The sequence below is a fragment of the Tiliqua scincoides genome, chromosome 1 (assembly GCF_035046505.1).
Source record: "Tiliqua scincoides isolate rTilSci1 chromosome 1, rTilSci1.hap2, whole genome shotgun sequence".
NCBI lineage: Eukaryota > Metazoa > Chordata > Lepidosauria > Squamata > Scincidae > Tiliqua > Tiliqua scincoides.
Genome location: NC_089821.1, coordinates 305,877,952 through 305,894,570, shown reverse-complemented (window position 1 = coordinate 305,894,570; position 16,619 = coordinate 305,877,952). Strand labels below are relative to the sequence as shown.

The 16,619-nt window shown below is 45.3% G+C and overlaps 1 protein-coding gene across 1 annotated transcript in view; it reads right to left on the bottom strand.

Annotated features, from left to right (window-relative positions):
* Window positions 1-7,017, bottom strand: part of ESR2 (estrogen receptor 2) — a 47,899-nt gene extending 40,882 nt beyond the window's left edge. Inside the window, exon 1 of the mRNA XM_066612325.1 lies at window positions 6,581-7,017. Within this exon, the coding sequence (XP_066468422.1) occupies window positions 6,581-7,017 (437 nt within the window). The remainder of the gene's footprint in view (window positions 1-6,580) is intronic.
* Between the last annotated feature and the right edge of the window lie 9,602 nt (window positions 7,018-16,619).

The following is a 16,619-nucleotide window of genomic DNA, read 5'->3' as shown; positions in this document are numbered from 1 at the left end:
CAGAACTCTGGTTTATCTGCAGTGGTTCACCAAAAGTTTTTGTCTTCCAATATTGAACAACAGCACATAAAATTATGAGCCCAGTTTCATACATGTCTACTCAGAAGTATGTCCCATTATAGTCAATGGGGCTTACTCCCAGGTAAGTGGAGTTATTGCCCCACCTAACAAAATACAATAGGTAATTGCCTCCAACCCCAGAAATGGCACCATCCCCTTTCGACTGGCTCGGGTTGGTGGACCTTGGAGTTCTTGCAGTAAATCTAGTCGATCCTGAAAGCCTGGTCTGCCCTCCTCTTCCATGATCTATCAAAACATCAAATTTCATATGATAGTCTCTAAAATAGTCCTATTTAAAGAACTCTTCAAAGGGCTACACAGGAAGCAAGTGTTGAAGTCTCCCCATCCTTCCAAAAGTGGGTCTTGGAGAGGCCCACAAGCATTGGTTGAAGACAGGCCGGTTGTTTGTTAATTCAGTTCAGATTTTGAATGACTACACCATCTTTCCACCTTAAATCGAGCACTTAAGACATTACATTCATAAACATTCCCATTCAACCAGGAAGTCCATTGGGTGACCTTGGACCAGTCACTATCTTTCAGCCTAGCCAACCTTGCACTGAGACAAATCTCTCTGACCAGGGAGTTCTACCTTCCAGGTGGTGCTACTGAGAAGATCATTTCCCTCATTATCACCAACCACGTGTTAAGTGACAGAGGGAGACAGAAGATTGTTCTCACTGACCACAGTGCATGGCCCTAAGTTCAAACCTGGAGTTCTCTTGCATAATTTTCATTTCCAAAGAAAATATATCAAACACATAGCCATACGAGTATTATTCCCCAGCGCACCAAGTCTGTTTATAGTTGCCTAAAAGAATCATGAGCTATATTAAATTAATAATAAAAAGTATGATATATTTAGCATAAATATCAAAGTATATTGCAGCACCTTAAAGATTAACAGACTGATTGTAATAGACACCACAGGATGTGGTGATGGTATCTGGCCTAGATGCCTTTAAAAGGGGATTGGACAAATTTCTGGAGGAAAAATCCATCACGGGGTACAAGCCATGATATGTATGTGCAACCTCCTGATTTTAAAAATGGGCTATGTCAGAATGCCAGATGCAAGGGAGGGCACCAGGATTCAGGACTCTTGTTGTCTTGTGTGCTCCCTGGGGCATTTGGTGGGCCGCTATGAGATACAGGAAGCTGGACTAGATGGGCCTGTGGCCTGATCCAGTGGGGCTGTTCTTATATTCTTATGTTCTTATGACATTTTTGTCTATTAAAATAAAAATCTTTATAATATAATAATAAACATCTTTATTATTTTTGTTCCAACATGTTAACTGAGGAGAAGTGGATATCTAGGAGAATTCTTCCCCCAGCTCTAAATTAGGAGTGTGTGATAAGCTAGCACCATCAAGTGGATATCAGAGGAAGCAACAGACTATTGTCTCTATTGTCAGTGCGCAATAGAGACAATAGAATTCTTATTTGGCAAGAAGCCAGTGCGCAATAGAGGACATGTTCCACTTCCAACGTTGGAATGAGGTTATAAAGCCCTCTCTCAGAAGCAGGGTTGGAGCAGATTCATCAATGGGCCATGTTTGTCATGATAGAAAAATTGCTATCACAGAGAACGTTCAACAAGGATGACTTGCAACTACAAAGGCCTTTAGTGGAGATACCATGGGCAGCAGTACAGCTTCAAAGCCCCAGGATGTTAGGGAGAGTAACTAAATCACGCAAACAATATAATCTTCCTTTTCTTAAAGAATTTAAGAGTTCCTTATAAGTCTTGCTATGTTTATGGACTGAGAGCACCTTATAACTTCTCGTGCTCTGGTTTTTCTCTTGAGCTGGCCTGCGGAGGCAGGTCATTACCAAGGGGATGAAACAAAGGGATCATTCCTTCAAGAAGTAATGAGGGCGAGGGTCCGCCCATTTTGATCTCCACCTTGGGTCCCGGTGTAGGATTAGGGTGTGGGATTGAGAGAGTGTGCTAGATTTGTTCTGTGAGCATGTGGAGGCTGAAGCCCAGTGAGAAGGGGGCAAAGGGGTGTGTGTTTGTGAACCTGAACCCATGTGAGAGGGAGGGGATGGTGGACATGTGAGCCAGAATCTCTATGCATGTGAGCCAGAGCCCTCCAGCACCCACTAGAGGATCCAAGAGGACCTGCCAAAGCAAGTAGGATGGCGGGGGAGGTGCGATAGGGTTGGGGGAGGCGGTGACAGGGAGGGGAGGGGACAGCAGAACAAAGCAGCGGCAGGGGTGGGGGAGGGCAGATCGACTTCAGGAAGAGAGAAGGTTTGGCAGAGACAGCAGTGGCTGAATTCTAGCACTCTTCTCGGACCCAATCCCAAAGTGCAAGCCAAGCAGATCTGTGCCAGCAAATTTGCTAACACAGGTCCAAGCAGACCCCTCAATGCTTCAGAGGCTTATCCCAGGTAAGAGAACAAATATTCCCTTACCCAGATGCAGCAGTAGCCATTTTGGCATCACTGCATCAGCGGGGGGGGGCGGGGGAAGAATAGGATTGGGCTGTTAAACAACTGCTTCCAATACCTAATCTGTGACTGAACTGTCATTGCAATAATTTTCTTCCAATGAGAATAACAAACTGGTGTAGTTAATTACTAGAAGTGCTTCTGTCATTGTATGCTGACCCATATTTTAAGAACCAAATATATTAATGTACACAGATTTGAATCTGGACAATATTAATGCTGTGTTTGTCATTCATACCTGGGATTAAGTTGATCAGAATCAAGGGACCAAACTCATGTTAAGCAGGAGATCTTGGTGATCAGAACTTCTTTTATTTTCACTTGAAGCAGCTGCGGAATGGGGGGGGGGGAGAGTTCTGAATTGGGTCAGAGTAACAGTGCCGGGGGAGGATGTGTTTAGCCCTTTCCTATACCTATATATTCTATACCTATATATTCTATACCTGCAAGAAATAGACGACGCACGCAAAACAGCTGTCATCGACATGGAGCTGAGCAGACTGCAGATGGACATCGTCGCCCTTCAAGAGACTAGGCTGCCAGATTCCGGATCTGTCAAGGAGAGAAATTTCTCATTTTTCTGGCAGGGAAAACCACCAAACGAAACCAGGGAACATGGCGTTGGCTTTGCGGTCAGAAATACCCTGCTGAAATCCATCATCCCACCTACTGTGGGAAGTGAAAGAATTTTGTCCCTGCAGCTCCAGTCATCAGCAGGACCTATCACTCTCATCAGTGCTTATGCACCGACTCTGTCGTCTCCAGCAGAAGCCAAAGACAAATTCTATGATGACCTGGCCACCACTGTCAAGAAAATCCCTGTAAAAGAGCCATTGTTCATCCTCGGCGATTTCAATGCTAGAGTTGGTGCTGATAACAGTTCATGGCCCACTTGCTTAGGTCAGTTTGGCACTGGGAGGATGAACGAAAATGGCCAACGCCTGCTAGAGTTTTGCTGTCATCACGGTCTCTGTGTCAGCAACACATTCTTCAACACAAAGCCCCAACATAGAGTCTCTTGGAGACATCCAAGATCAAAGCACTGGCACCAGCTCGACCTGATCCTCACCAGACGCTCCAGCCTTCCCAGCATCAAGATCACACGCAGTTATCATGGTGCTGCCTGCGACACTGACCACTCCCTGGTGTGCAGCAGAGTGAAACTGCAAACAAAGCGACTGTACCACACGAGAAAGGAAGGAAGACCTCGCATTGATACCAGCAAGACCCGGGATCAGAGAAAAGTGGAGGAATTTGCACAAGCGCTTGAGGAATCTCTTCCAGGCCCGGCCGACGCAAACGCATCCAACAGATGGGAACATTTCAAGAATACCGTTTACAACACCGCCTTGTCCATATTCGGCAAGAAGACCAACAAGGCGGCAGACTGGTTTGAAGCCCACTCTGAGGAGTTGACACCAGTCATTGAGGAAAAGAGGAGAGCTCAAGCAGCATACAAGGTCTGTCCCAGTGAGCGCAACCTGCAGGTCCTCCGAACTGCTCGCAGCAAAGTCCAACAGACTGCCAGGAGATGTGCTAACGACTACTGGCTCCAGCTCTGTTCCGAGATACAGATAGCAGCTGACACGGGCAACATCAAGGGGATGTATGATGGTATCAAGCAGGCCCTAGGTCCAACACAGAAGAAAATTGCCCCTCTGAAGTCTGCCACAGGCGAGGTCATCCAGGATCGGGCGCAGCAGATGGAACGCTGGGTGCAGCACTACTCTGAGCTATATTCCAGAGAAAATGTAGTCACCGAAGAAGCACTGAACAACATTGAGTGCCTGCCTGTGCTGGAAGAGCTTGACAGTGAACCAACCCTAGAAGAACTTCACGTGGCCCTGGACTCCCTTGCCTTTGGCAAGGCACCTGGAAAAGACAGCATCCCTGCTGAAGTCCTAAAATGCTGCAAAGAGATCATCGTCACTGAGCTGCATGAAATCCTCTGTCTCTGCTGGAGAGAAGGTGGAGTACCTCAAGACATGAGGGATGCAAACATCATCACGCTGTACAAGAACAAAGGTGACAGGGGTGACTGCAACAACTACCGCGGCATCTCTCTCCTTAGCGTTGTAGGAAAGCTGTTTGCCCGAGTTGTACTAAAGAGGCTCCAGGTACTTGCAGAGAGCGTCTATCCAGAATCGCAGTGTGGATTCCGAGCCAACAGGTCCACCACTGATATGGTATTCTCCCTTAGACAACTGCAGGAGAAATGCAGGGAACAACGACAGCCACTCTTTATAGCCTTCATAGATCTCACAAAGGCTTTCGACCTGGTCAGCAGAGACGGCCTCTTCAAGATTCTCCCCAAGATTGGATGTCCACCCAGGCTCCTCAGCATCATCAGATCCTTCCACAAGGACATGAAGGGCACTGTTGTCTTCGATGGCTCCACATCAGACCCTTTTGACATCCGAAGCGGAGTGAAGCAGGGCTGTGTTCTTGCACCAACCTTGTTTGGGATTTTCTTCGCTGTCCTGCTGAAGCAGGCCTTTGGAACTGCAACAGAAGGCATCTATCTCCGGACCAGATCAGACGGAAAGCTCTTCAACCTCTCCAGACTGAGAGCAAAATCCAAAGTCCAGCTGAAATGTCTGCGTGACTTCCTCTTTGCCGACGATGCAGCTGTCACTACCCACTCTGCCAAAGATCTCCAGCAGCTCATGGATCGTTTTAGCAAGGCCTGCCAAGATTTTGGACTGACAATCAGCCTGAAGAAAACACAGGTCATGGTTCAGGATGTGGACTCACCTCCCTGCATTACAATCTCTGAGCATGAACTGGAGGTTGTCCATGACTTTGTGTACCTTGGCTCAACGATCTCCGACACTCATTCTCTCGATGCCGAGCTAAACAGGCGCATCGGTAAAGCAGCTACCACGTTTTCCAGACTCACAAAGAGAGTCTGGTCCAACAAGAAGCTGATGGAACATACCAAGATCCAGGTCTACAGAGCTTGCGTCCTGAGTACACTTCTGTACTGCAGCGAGTCATGGACTCTTCGCCCACAACAGGAGAGGAAACTGAGCGCTTTCCACATGCGCTGCCTCCGACGCATCCTCGGCATCACCTGGCAGGACAAAGTTCCAAACAACACAGTCCTGGAACGTGCTGGAATCCCTAGCATGTATTCACTGCTGAAACAGAGACGCCTGCGTTGGCTTGGTCATGTCGTGAGAATGGATGATGGCCGGATCCCAAAGGATCTCCTCTATGGAGAACTCGTGCAAGGAAAGCGCTCTACAGGTAGACCACAGCTGCGATACAAGGACATCTGCAAGAGGGATCTGAAGGCCTTAGGGATGGACCTCAACAAGTGGGAAACCCTGGCCTCTGAGCGGCCCGCTTGGAGGCAGGCTGTGCAGCATGGCCTTTCCCAGTTTGAAGAGACACTTTGCCAACAGTCTGAGGCTAAGAGGCAAAGAAGGAAGGCCCATAGCCAGGGAGACAGACCAGGGACAGACTGCACTTGCTCCCGGTGTGGAAGGGATTGTCACTCCCGGATTGGCCTTTTCAGCCACACTAGACGCTGTGCCAGAACCACCTTTCAGAGCGCGATACCATAGTCTTTCGAGACTGAAGGTTGCCAATATATTCTATACCCCAGCTGCTATTAGTCCCACTGAAGAACACATACTGGAACAGAGAGAATAAGATTCAGTTAAGGGTATCACTGGGATAGAAGAGTGCTTCTTCCTCCTGGTGACCCAAGATGACCTCAATGACACTGAATAGCCCAATCCAGGGTTTTTGGTTATACTAGAGTGCAGTATAATGGTGAGCACTAGCATTAGATTAGATCAGTGGTTTTCGACCTTTTTTGTCTCATGGCACACTGACAAACTAAAATTGCCAAGGCACACCACCAGTTTTTTACAATTGACAAGGCACACCATGCTGTTGGTGGGAGGCTCACATCCCCCAATGGCTCTATTAATAAATGACCCTCTTTCAAACTCCCGTGGCACACCTACAGCCATTCACGGCACACCAGTGTGCCATGGCACAGTGGTTGAAAATGGCTGGATTAGATAGACAGATGATAAACTTTTGTTACCTGTGCATAGGCAGAACATGATCCACAGGTCTTACATCGCACCACGGGCTTTTGGGTTGCTCCGCATATAAAACTGATGACTGGCAGTGCAAAGTCAACGGAGATACATGACCAGGACCAGACCAGAGCATGCCTGGGCTCGCCGTCTGCCGTAGAGTGGTACTTTCCGATTCACCGAAAGCGCCCGGAATGTTGTAGTTCATCATCGCAGGGCTGTAGAACGCCATGGCGGAATACTCATGCCTGGTTTCCATGTAAGAGGAGGGGATGTAAATCGGACTATGCTCCACAGTCAAAGCAGACTGGCTGCAGCTGAAAGAGACAGGAGGAGAGCTCAGCCCAGAGAGAGAGCTTTTCACTTCTGCTTTGCTACATCCAAGATCTTGAATTGGCGGTAACTGAGAAAAATCCTTGTGAGATGATGCACAAAGAGACATGCTGGCGTGAGACAAACAGAAAATGTCTCTAGTTCAAACACTCATCCTGAGATATTTAATCTGGAAAATAAAAATATTAAGGTTATAATTTTTAAAGAGATATGAACTCTCTGGCTCTGCTACGGCATAGTCCACTCCTAAAACCTGGCAAGGCAGATTATTCTGCAGAACATCCTCAAGTAAGTTCATCACTGTCTCTAATATTTGGCTGTTTCCTGCTGCTCGATGAATTTTCAAAGCATACCTATCTAAAGAATTATCTTTTCCTGCAAGAACCTTCACAGCGATTAAGGTCTTCCCAAGCTTTCTGTGGGTGCCCACAACTTAGGAGGTAAAGCAGGTGACTACTAGCGGTGGAGTAGCTGGAGGGGGACAGAGCAGCCAGTGTGGCAGGGAGCGCGGGGGGTATGCGGCCCCTCCCTTCAGAGCCATTCCCAGTCATATGGCTCTGTTTTGCTCCCCCTGCTAGGAATGGCTCCAAAGGGAGAGGCCGCCCGCCCCCCACGCTGAGCCTCCCTGCCACACTGGCTGCTCTGCCCCCCCTCCAGCTACACCACCACTACTAGGGCTGCCAGATCTCAGGTTTTTGACCCCAAAAAGTTTTGGAGAGGGATCATCACCCTTCCATGTAAGCAGCCCAATTTCTGGCCAGTTGCCACCTCTCCTGCCTCCCTGTCCCCTAAATGCATGCTGCTTATACTACGTTTGCCTTCTCCTCTAGTCTAATCAATTTGGAAGGAAAAGAGGATGGATTTTGGGGAGAAGGGGGGTCAATCAGTAGTTGCAGCATAAGCTGGGCCTAGCTGACATGTAACATGCAGAGTACATGCCAAGCACAGCCTTCTAGCTGGATTGGAATATAAGAATAAACCCCACCCCAACTGCTCACTCACACCTTCTATAGGACAGGAGATTAACCCTTGCTGTACCACAAGGTGTTGCCAACCATGTGACATCTTCATATTTTGCCTCTTGAATCTTAGGTTTGTGGGTACCTCTGGATTGTTAACCTCACTGACCTCTGTAGAGTATGTCTGCAAAGTCCACATTCTGTCCAAATTCTGGAGCTAGACATGTTTCCCTAGACATGTTTGCCAGGCGCCATCAGTTATTCTTTAAGTGCCCTGTGAAATCTACCCACTCAATTCTCTCAAGCTTTTTTAATAGTAGTCAAGATCTTTTTGATTGATTGATTGATTGATTGATTGATTGATTGATTGATTGATTACTCCTATGCCTCTTTACCTATGCTAAAGGCGGTGACCTTTTAAATGAGCTTTTACCTGCTATCTAGTGCAGTGATTTTCAAACTTTTTTTGGCACTGGGACCCACTTTTTAAAACAACACTCTATCAGGACCCACCTAGGTTGACAAGACTTAAAAATAAAATCTAGAAAGAAATTGTTTATTTATAAGAACATAAGAACAGCCCCACTAGATCAGGCCATAGGCCCATCTAGTCCAGCTTCCTGTATCTCACAGCGGCCCACCAAATGCCCCAGGGAGCACACCAGATAACAAGAGACCTGCATCCTGGTGCCCTCCCTTGCATCTGGCATTCTGACATAATCCATTTCTAAAATCAGGAGGTTGCGCATACACATCACGGCTTGTACCCCGTAATGGATTTTTGCTCCAGAAACTTGTCCAATCCCCTTTTAAAGGCGTCTAGGCAAGACGCCATCACCACATCAATCAATTTCCAGATAATATTTATTTATTTACAAAAATCTAATCCATTTTTCTTAATGAGGTAGCCCTAACGAGCTTTAATAAATGCCTTTCTTCCTTTCTCATTTCTCCCTAGAAAAATAAAAAACATAAAATCTTCTGGTGTTTTTTTTTAAATTCTTTGTTAGACGGCATCAATATAGACACATCTCTATATATGTACACATGTTTGCAAACTGCAAGAGCTCAGTTCCTTGAAAACTGCAGAAGCTGAACTCTTTGCAGTACAATTAGCTCCTGTTCAGGACTTTGTGACCCACTAAAAATAAGGTTACAGCCCATCAGTGGGTCCTGACCCATCACTGAACTAGTGTATTTGCTGTTTCATACTTTTGCCTGCTGGTTTTGCTGTCTTATCTTGCTCTGTAAAAATTTTATTTATTGTATTTTATTCCTGCAAACTGCCTCTTAAAAGCCATTTTAAGGCAAGGTAGACATTTTTTCAATACATAAGAAGGAAAGTGAAATATCAAAAACGGATGTAATTTATGTGTCTCTGACTGTTTCTCCTCTTCCCACATTTTCCATGAATTTCCAGACATCAAAACAACATGCTCAATTTACCCACAAACACAGACACCGGACTAAATATAGACTTTGTTCTGTTTGACCCAGCAAAAACACCCACACTGCTCTCCGTTGACCCTTATCTCCCAAAGAATCACTTGGCAGTCGCTTACGGTCAAGAACGTTGCGTATTGCACACAGACGACTGTAACTTAGCAATACACAATCCTTAAGGCAAAGGGAACTTGGCAGGCTTTGGACTGTTGTACACTGCCTCTTTACAAGGCAAGCCCAGAAAGCCTTAAGGGGAGAAGGGGTCAAGTGAGAGAAACAATTTCACTTTTGTAGGACAGGCAAGTGTGATTAGCTAAGGACCCGATCCTATCCAACTTTCCAACGCCGGTGCAGCTGCAATGCAGCCCCTAGGCAAGGGAACAAATGTTCCTTTACCCAGTGGAGGCTTCCATAACTACCCGCCCACTACAGGACGTAGCACACACCCCATTGGCACTGCTACATCAAGGCTGGAAGGTTACATAGGATTTGGCCCTTAACCTATAAGATCTCAGCAGCCTGAACAGTAATGGACTCAGAACAGTGTCATAGCTAGAGGGGGTGTAAAGCGCTAAGTTTTGCAGGGAGCCTCACTGCAGTGTGCAAGCGGCCCCTCCACCCCCCTTTTGGAGCCATTCTGGGGGGGACACAAAATGGAGGCATACGCAGGCAATCATCCTGTTGCAGCACTAAGCTGTTTTCTCCCATTGCCTGGAACAACTCTGAAGGGGAGGTGGAGGGTCTGCTTGCACATCACAACGAGGTTCCCTGCAAAACCTAGCACTTTGCACCCCCTCTACCTACACCACTGGCTCAGAGGAATCAGCAACTAGAGGTCAGCCTCAGGCAAACTTTTTGGTTTGTATCACAGGCCTCACTTTTAATTTATTTTTAAAAGGAATTTTTTGGGCCAAATTTCTCAGGGAGGTGCCCTTTAGGCCTAATGAGTGTTTCGTACAGCTGGGGGGGGGGGCAGATGGAATAAAGGAGGCAGGAAACCAAAGTATGACCAACGCAACAGGACGTTTATTGGGTAAGGCAAACACATATACAAGAGCCTACAAGAATGACCACATTTTCCCTGGGACAGCCCTTAAAAGACCAATCCCTGAGTATCAAACTGGGACCCAGCTAGCCTTGAGAAGCGCATAGCCAGACTGTGACCCCGAGCTTAGCAGCTTTCTGCCTTTTATACCCTGCCCTCAGAAGCTTCTGGCAACATGTCCAAATGTGGGCATTCTCACAGACGACTTTTGGCAGGAAAACTTCATGGAGCAGATTAAATTTTTGGCCAACACAGCATATAAGCAACAAAATCAAATGTGTACACCTGTGCGCTGGGCAGAACTGGGCTAACCCTTTTACACACCAGTATCCCTCCCATGCTCTGATCTTTCACAGGGAGCCTGAGCACTGGCATAGCTAGAGGGGGGGCGGCGAACTAAGTTTTGCAGGGAGCCTCCCTGCAACATGCAAGCGACCCCTCCCCCTTCCGTTGGGAGCCATTCGCATCCATTCCCCCCCCCATGGCTCCAAGGGGAAGGGGGAGGGGACGCTTGCACGCTGCAGGGAGGCTCCTCCAAAACTTAGTGCACTGCCCCCCTCTAGCTACGCCAGTGAACCTGAGGAGATTTGAACCACGAACACTTCTGAATGTACCGCTAACATGTACAAATATAACACTGTATTGTCTCTGCTGTTACATTTTTACCTCAGGTTTCCTTCACCAGGGGAGCTCTAAATCCCCTACTAACGATTTATATATCCCCTCTTCTACCTCAGCAGGGGTATGTAACAATAAAAAACACAGTCTCAAAATCACATTAAAATAACCACCAAAATCCCTGACAAAACAGCAGTAATAAATACACTCCAAGAATCAAACATAAGAGAATAAGAGTAGGCAGCAGAGTAGCTAGAGAGGGTGGAAGCACTACGTTTTACACTGTATCTCACCATGGCGTGCAAGAGACCATTCTCTTTCCCCTTCAGAGCCAAGTTTTGTTCTAGTGGCCCGGAATGGCTCTGAAGGGGAGGGGCCGCTTGCACACCACGATTAGGCGCCATATGAAAAATGTAGCACTTTGCACCCCCTCTAGCTATGCTACTGAGAGCAGGAGTCCCACAATCCATCAGTACTCTGGGTCTGCCAATTTTTATGACCCTTCAAAAGGCTGGAAGAGAAGAGGCCATCTGCTGCATCTCACAGAAGAGGGGGTTCCTCTTCACAGAAGAGAAAGCCCTGTCCTGGAGATAGCCCAGGCACTCTCACATCAACCAGTGATGGAAACTCACACTAAATCCTCCCCAGAGGATCTCAGAGGTTGAGGCGTTCTAGAGGGCATTCAGTACGTACCGCAACATGTACCACAATATGTGCGTGAAGTTCCCTGAAGTGTGCTAGTCATACCCAAATTTAATATTTTAAATTATTAAAGTTTATTTGATTAATTGACTGGACGCCCAATCCCATCCAACTTTCCAGCACCAGTGCAACCACAATGCAGCCCCATGGTAAGGGAACAAATGTTCCCATACCTTGAGGAGGCCTCCAAGACTGTCTCCCCACCACAGGATGCAATGCATGCCCCATTGGCACAGCTGCACTGGCACTGGAAAATTGGACAGAATTGGGCCCTAAGGCTACAATCTTACACACACATAGGAGTATGTCTAATTGAACTCTGGGGATTTCTTCTGAGTAAACATGCCTAAGATTGCACTTTAAGACTTCTTTAAGTGGAGTTAGTGCTAATTAGATATTCTCATTTTCCAAACATTTTCCTCTATCCTCTAAGCATGCTGTAAGCCAAAAATCTGGTTGTTTATTCATTTATCAAATTCAAAAATCCATCAGAGGTCTCTAGGGTGGCTGATAAAAAAAAAGAAGACAATATGAAAAAAGGATAAAAACAACAGAGTTTTTAAAAAATTCACAAATACCACTACAGGTAAAATCATTATACATTATGCAGTTCAATCATTATAACCCACCAGAGAAAATAACTGTTTTCACTTGGTACTTATAAAAATAAGACGTAGCTGGTGGCGAATATCCTTAAAAGGGCCTTCCACAATAAGGGAATTACAACAGAAAACCCTGTTCCTGGTAGCCATATGAAATTGAACCTCCAAAGGTGCAGATCACTGGATCAGGGCATCCACTGCTAATCTCAATTACAGATTCAAATGGACTGAACCTCACTGGAGGTGTAACTAGAAGCCTGGATATCTGGGGCAGTGACGTCATGATGTCACATGACCTCATGATGTCATTTCTCCCTGGAGGAGGAGGCACTGGTGACTTCACACACACCCCTGTTCCTTCTCTTGTGGAGGCTTCCCAAAAGGAAGCACCTCCTCCTACAGGGAGAACCCCTCCTCCTCTGCTAGCACCTCCTTCTCCAGGGAGAACCCAAAATTGACTACCTTGCACTTTGCACACACACACACCCCCACCTCAGGTCAAGTACCTCTCAGGCTCCACACACCTCATTATGCTCACTATGTTGCTGAGAATCACTATGATCCTGAGAACAAACTGGCTGATTTGATTTGACAGATCTGATTTGACAAACATGGTCTGATCAAACATGAAGCCCCTCTGGATGGTTTGGTGTCTTATATAAAGTTGCCTTATGCTAAGTAAGATCATTCATTCATCTAGCCCAGTACTGTTTGCTTGACTGGGATGGCTTTCCACTATCTTTATTCCATCACCTGCTACCTATGCTCCTTTAACAGGAGATACCATGGATTAAAACTGGGACCTTCAGCATGCAAATTATGGGCTCTCCCTAATCCCAGCTCACACCTAGGGCCACTGAGAGCAGGTTTGGGCTCCCATGAAAAAATGTCCGTCCGTCCGTCCCCCCATAAGGGTCGACCAGCTAAAGATCTTTATACAAGATATCCTGTTGGCAACCTTCAGTCTTGAAAGACTAAAAATATATGTAACATAGTTGGGCCCTGGGACCCCTTCTGAACCACTTGGCTGCAATAATCTGTACTGGTTTCACACCCCCACACCCCCCACCCCCGTCGGCCTTGCCCATTAGCACTGGCCTCACTTTTTTAGCCATGTGCTGAATTCCTGTGTAGAATGTAGCAGAATCACTGTATGAGTGAGAGGCTGCAATCCTATGCACACTGATCTGGGAGTAAGTTCCCATGGAACTCAATGGAATGTTATTCCAATATAACAAAGGTTTTTAAGTAAAGAAGTATCCTTTGTTCATAACTGATTTATTTACCACAACAGGCAAAATCTTTGAAGATTCCCCCTTGTGTGAAAAAGAGGGGGACATGCCTCTAAATATCCACTTTCAGTTTCTGTTTGCTTGCATTAATTATTAATAATATTTTCAAAATATTGATTAGGGTACCATTTTATTTCATCAAAAATATTTGAGTTGATCTACAGTGCAACCCTAAGCATGATTACTCAGAAGTAAATCCCACTGTGCTCAGTGTGGTTTATACCCTGACAAGTGCTCTGAGGATTGCAGCCCTAATTGATTAATCATCCCAGAACTAAAAATAATTAAATCTATGTTTAAAAAAAGAAAAAAAAAAACCTAAGGATTAGCATCTCTTTTATCCATTTATTAGACAGTCATTTACTATTCATAAAAACAGGAATATGTAGAATTTAGGGTGAAGTTGGGCCTAAACTAAAAATATACTGAATTTATTTTTAACCAGAGGATGGCTTTGATATCTGTGGTTATAAATATTTTTATAAATAATTTCTAAAATTAGACTCCAGCTCTGATTTTCCAACCATTTTTCCCCATTGATCAAATGTAAGAACCGATTCAGACATCACAGTCAAAGAAGTACATAGATAATAGCCATTTAGTTATTTGATTTTTCTCTGTAAACTGCTTTGTGAACTTTTAGTTGAAAAGCGGTATATAAATACTGAATAATAATAATAATAATAATAATAATAATAATAATAATAATAATAATAATAATAATAAACTATGCAATCAAACTGAATTAAAAACACATGTAAAAACAAATAGAAAATTGATGTCTACAAAAAGAAATTCCTGAAACAAATCTCTTTTAAGGTTTTTGTTTTTGTTAACATCCATAACGTAAAACTGATATTTCGTTTGGTTTTGATATGAAGCTGAACAAAGAATGTTTTTATATGAATAAACGTGGTGTTCCTAATCAGGAGACTGCTTTTTAAAAAAATAGCAGAATTAAGCAGAATTTTCCTAGAATATCATAGAATGATAGAAACATAGAGTTGGAAGGGACCTAGAAGGTCATTTAGTCCAACCCCCTGCCTTTTACTACTACTACTACTACTACTACTACTACTACTACTACTACTACTACTAATAATAATAATAATAATAATAACCTTATTTTTACCGCGCCTTTCTTCCCAAAGGGACTCAAGGCGGCTTACAACAAGTTAAAACAGATTAAAAACATAATTTAAAAACAGATAAAAGCATATTAACACAGCAAATCCTCCTACAGCAGCAAATCCTCCTACAGCAGTGTTTCTCAAACCGTGGGTTGGGACCCACTAGGTAGGTCACGAGCCAATTTCAAGTGGGTCCCCATTCATTTCAGTATTTTATTTTTAATATATTAGACTGGTATGTGACTGCATTTGGGGGAAATGTTACAGATCTATACTTTTCACAGGCTACTATGTACAGGTCCAGCCTTGTTATACACGGATTTTTTATACATGGATTTGACTCAACATGAATGGCCCCTGCAAATAAGAAGGAACGTGCTGATCCCTGGAAAAGGGGAAAAATGCATCCCTTTAAAATCAGTTAAAAAACTGAACAATCCTTTAACAATAGCGTTAATGGGGGGGCAGCTGGCTGACAATCCATCAATCCTTCTCTCTCCAGCTGACCCCTCCCTTCCCCTTGAGCAGTGAAAGAAAGGTGATCACTTTGCACTGGTGAAGGGAGAGGCTGAGTGAAGCACCTTTGTAAACTCTTGGAGGATGACTGATTGATGGATTGTCTTCTTAATGACTCTTATATCACAAAGGTCAGCAAGGCTGTTTTTAAATCACCAGAGCAAAGAAACTTTGTTTCTTAAATGGATTTGCTATAGTGTTTTTTGCCATCCACAGTGAGTGCTTGGAACAGAACCCAGGCAAATAATGAGGCTCAACCTGTATATGCTTTTAACAATGATAGTAACTCTTGGGTAAGTGTGGGTAGGAATCCAGCCTAGGACTTCCCTGCTGGATGATGCCACTTCCGGTCATGACATCACTTCTGGTGGGTCCTGACAGATTCTCATTCTAAAAAGTGGGTCCCAACACTAAATGCTTGAGAACCACTATCCTAGAGCATCTCCAGCAGGTGCTTGTCAAGCCTGAGCTTGAAGATTTCCAGAGAATCCACCACCTCCCAGTGGCGTAGCTAACCAAGTTGCTACCCTGTGCCAAAAAAAATTATGTAGCCCCCCTTGCGGCAATGACATCAAATTTAATTAATTACATTGGGTCTTTTTATTTGTTAAAGTGAGTAAGAAATAGCAAACACTTGTTGAAAGTACTTATTGCACTTTTACAGTGCAATCTATTCTTGTCTACTCAAAAGTAACTCCCATTGTGTTCAATGGGACTTACTCCCTGGTAAGTGAAGTAAGGTAGGATTGCATCCTTACAGTTTGAGATGTGCAGGAGGGGACTGGAGACAATCACAAGAGCCAGCAGCTGACCTTTAGGAAGTGGAATTGAGGAATTATCTGAATAAATGAAGAGGCCAAACCATCTGCTGCTCAGTGCTCCTGCTGCAACTTGCCTCCCAGGTTGCTGTGCCTTGCTTGCTACCATCTTCAGGTTCCTGCACATGCGAAGGTAACCTATCACAGTCAGCCAGCTCAGAGCCCAATCCAGTCTACTCAATGGGGCTTACTCCCAGGAAAGTGGGGAGAGGTTTGCAGCCTTGGAGCCCAATCCTCTGCCTGTCTACTTGGAAGCAAGCCCAGTCTACTCAATGGGGCTTACTCCCAGGATAGTGTGGATATGGTTGCAGCCTCAGAGCCCAATCTCCTGCATGTCTACTCAGGAGCTGCTGGCCCTCCTCCCTCCAGAGTGCCTGGCACTGGCAGGGCTGCTGGCAGCAGCCCAATTGTTGTGCGCAGGTGCTGTTGCCTGCAAGTTGTTGCCCCCTCAGCCACCCTGTAGCCCGGTGCACTTGCTACCCCCTGCACTGCCCTAGCTACGCTACTGCCACCTCCCTTGGCAGTCTGTTCCACTGCCGAACTGCCCTGCCACTGCCAAATGTGTAGGGACTTCATATGACAAAAG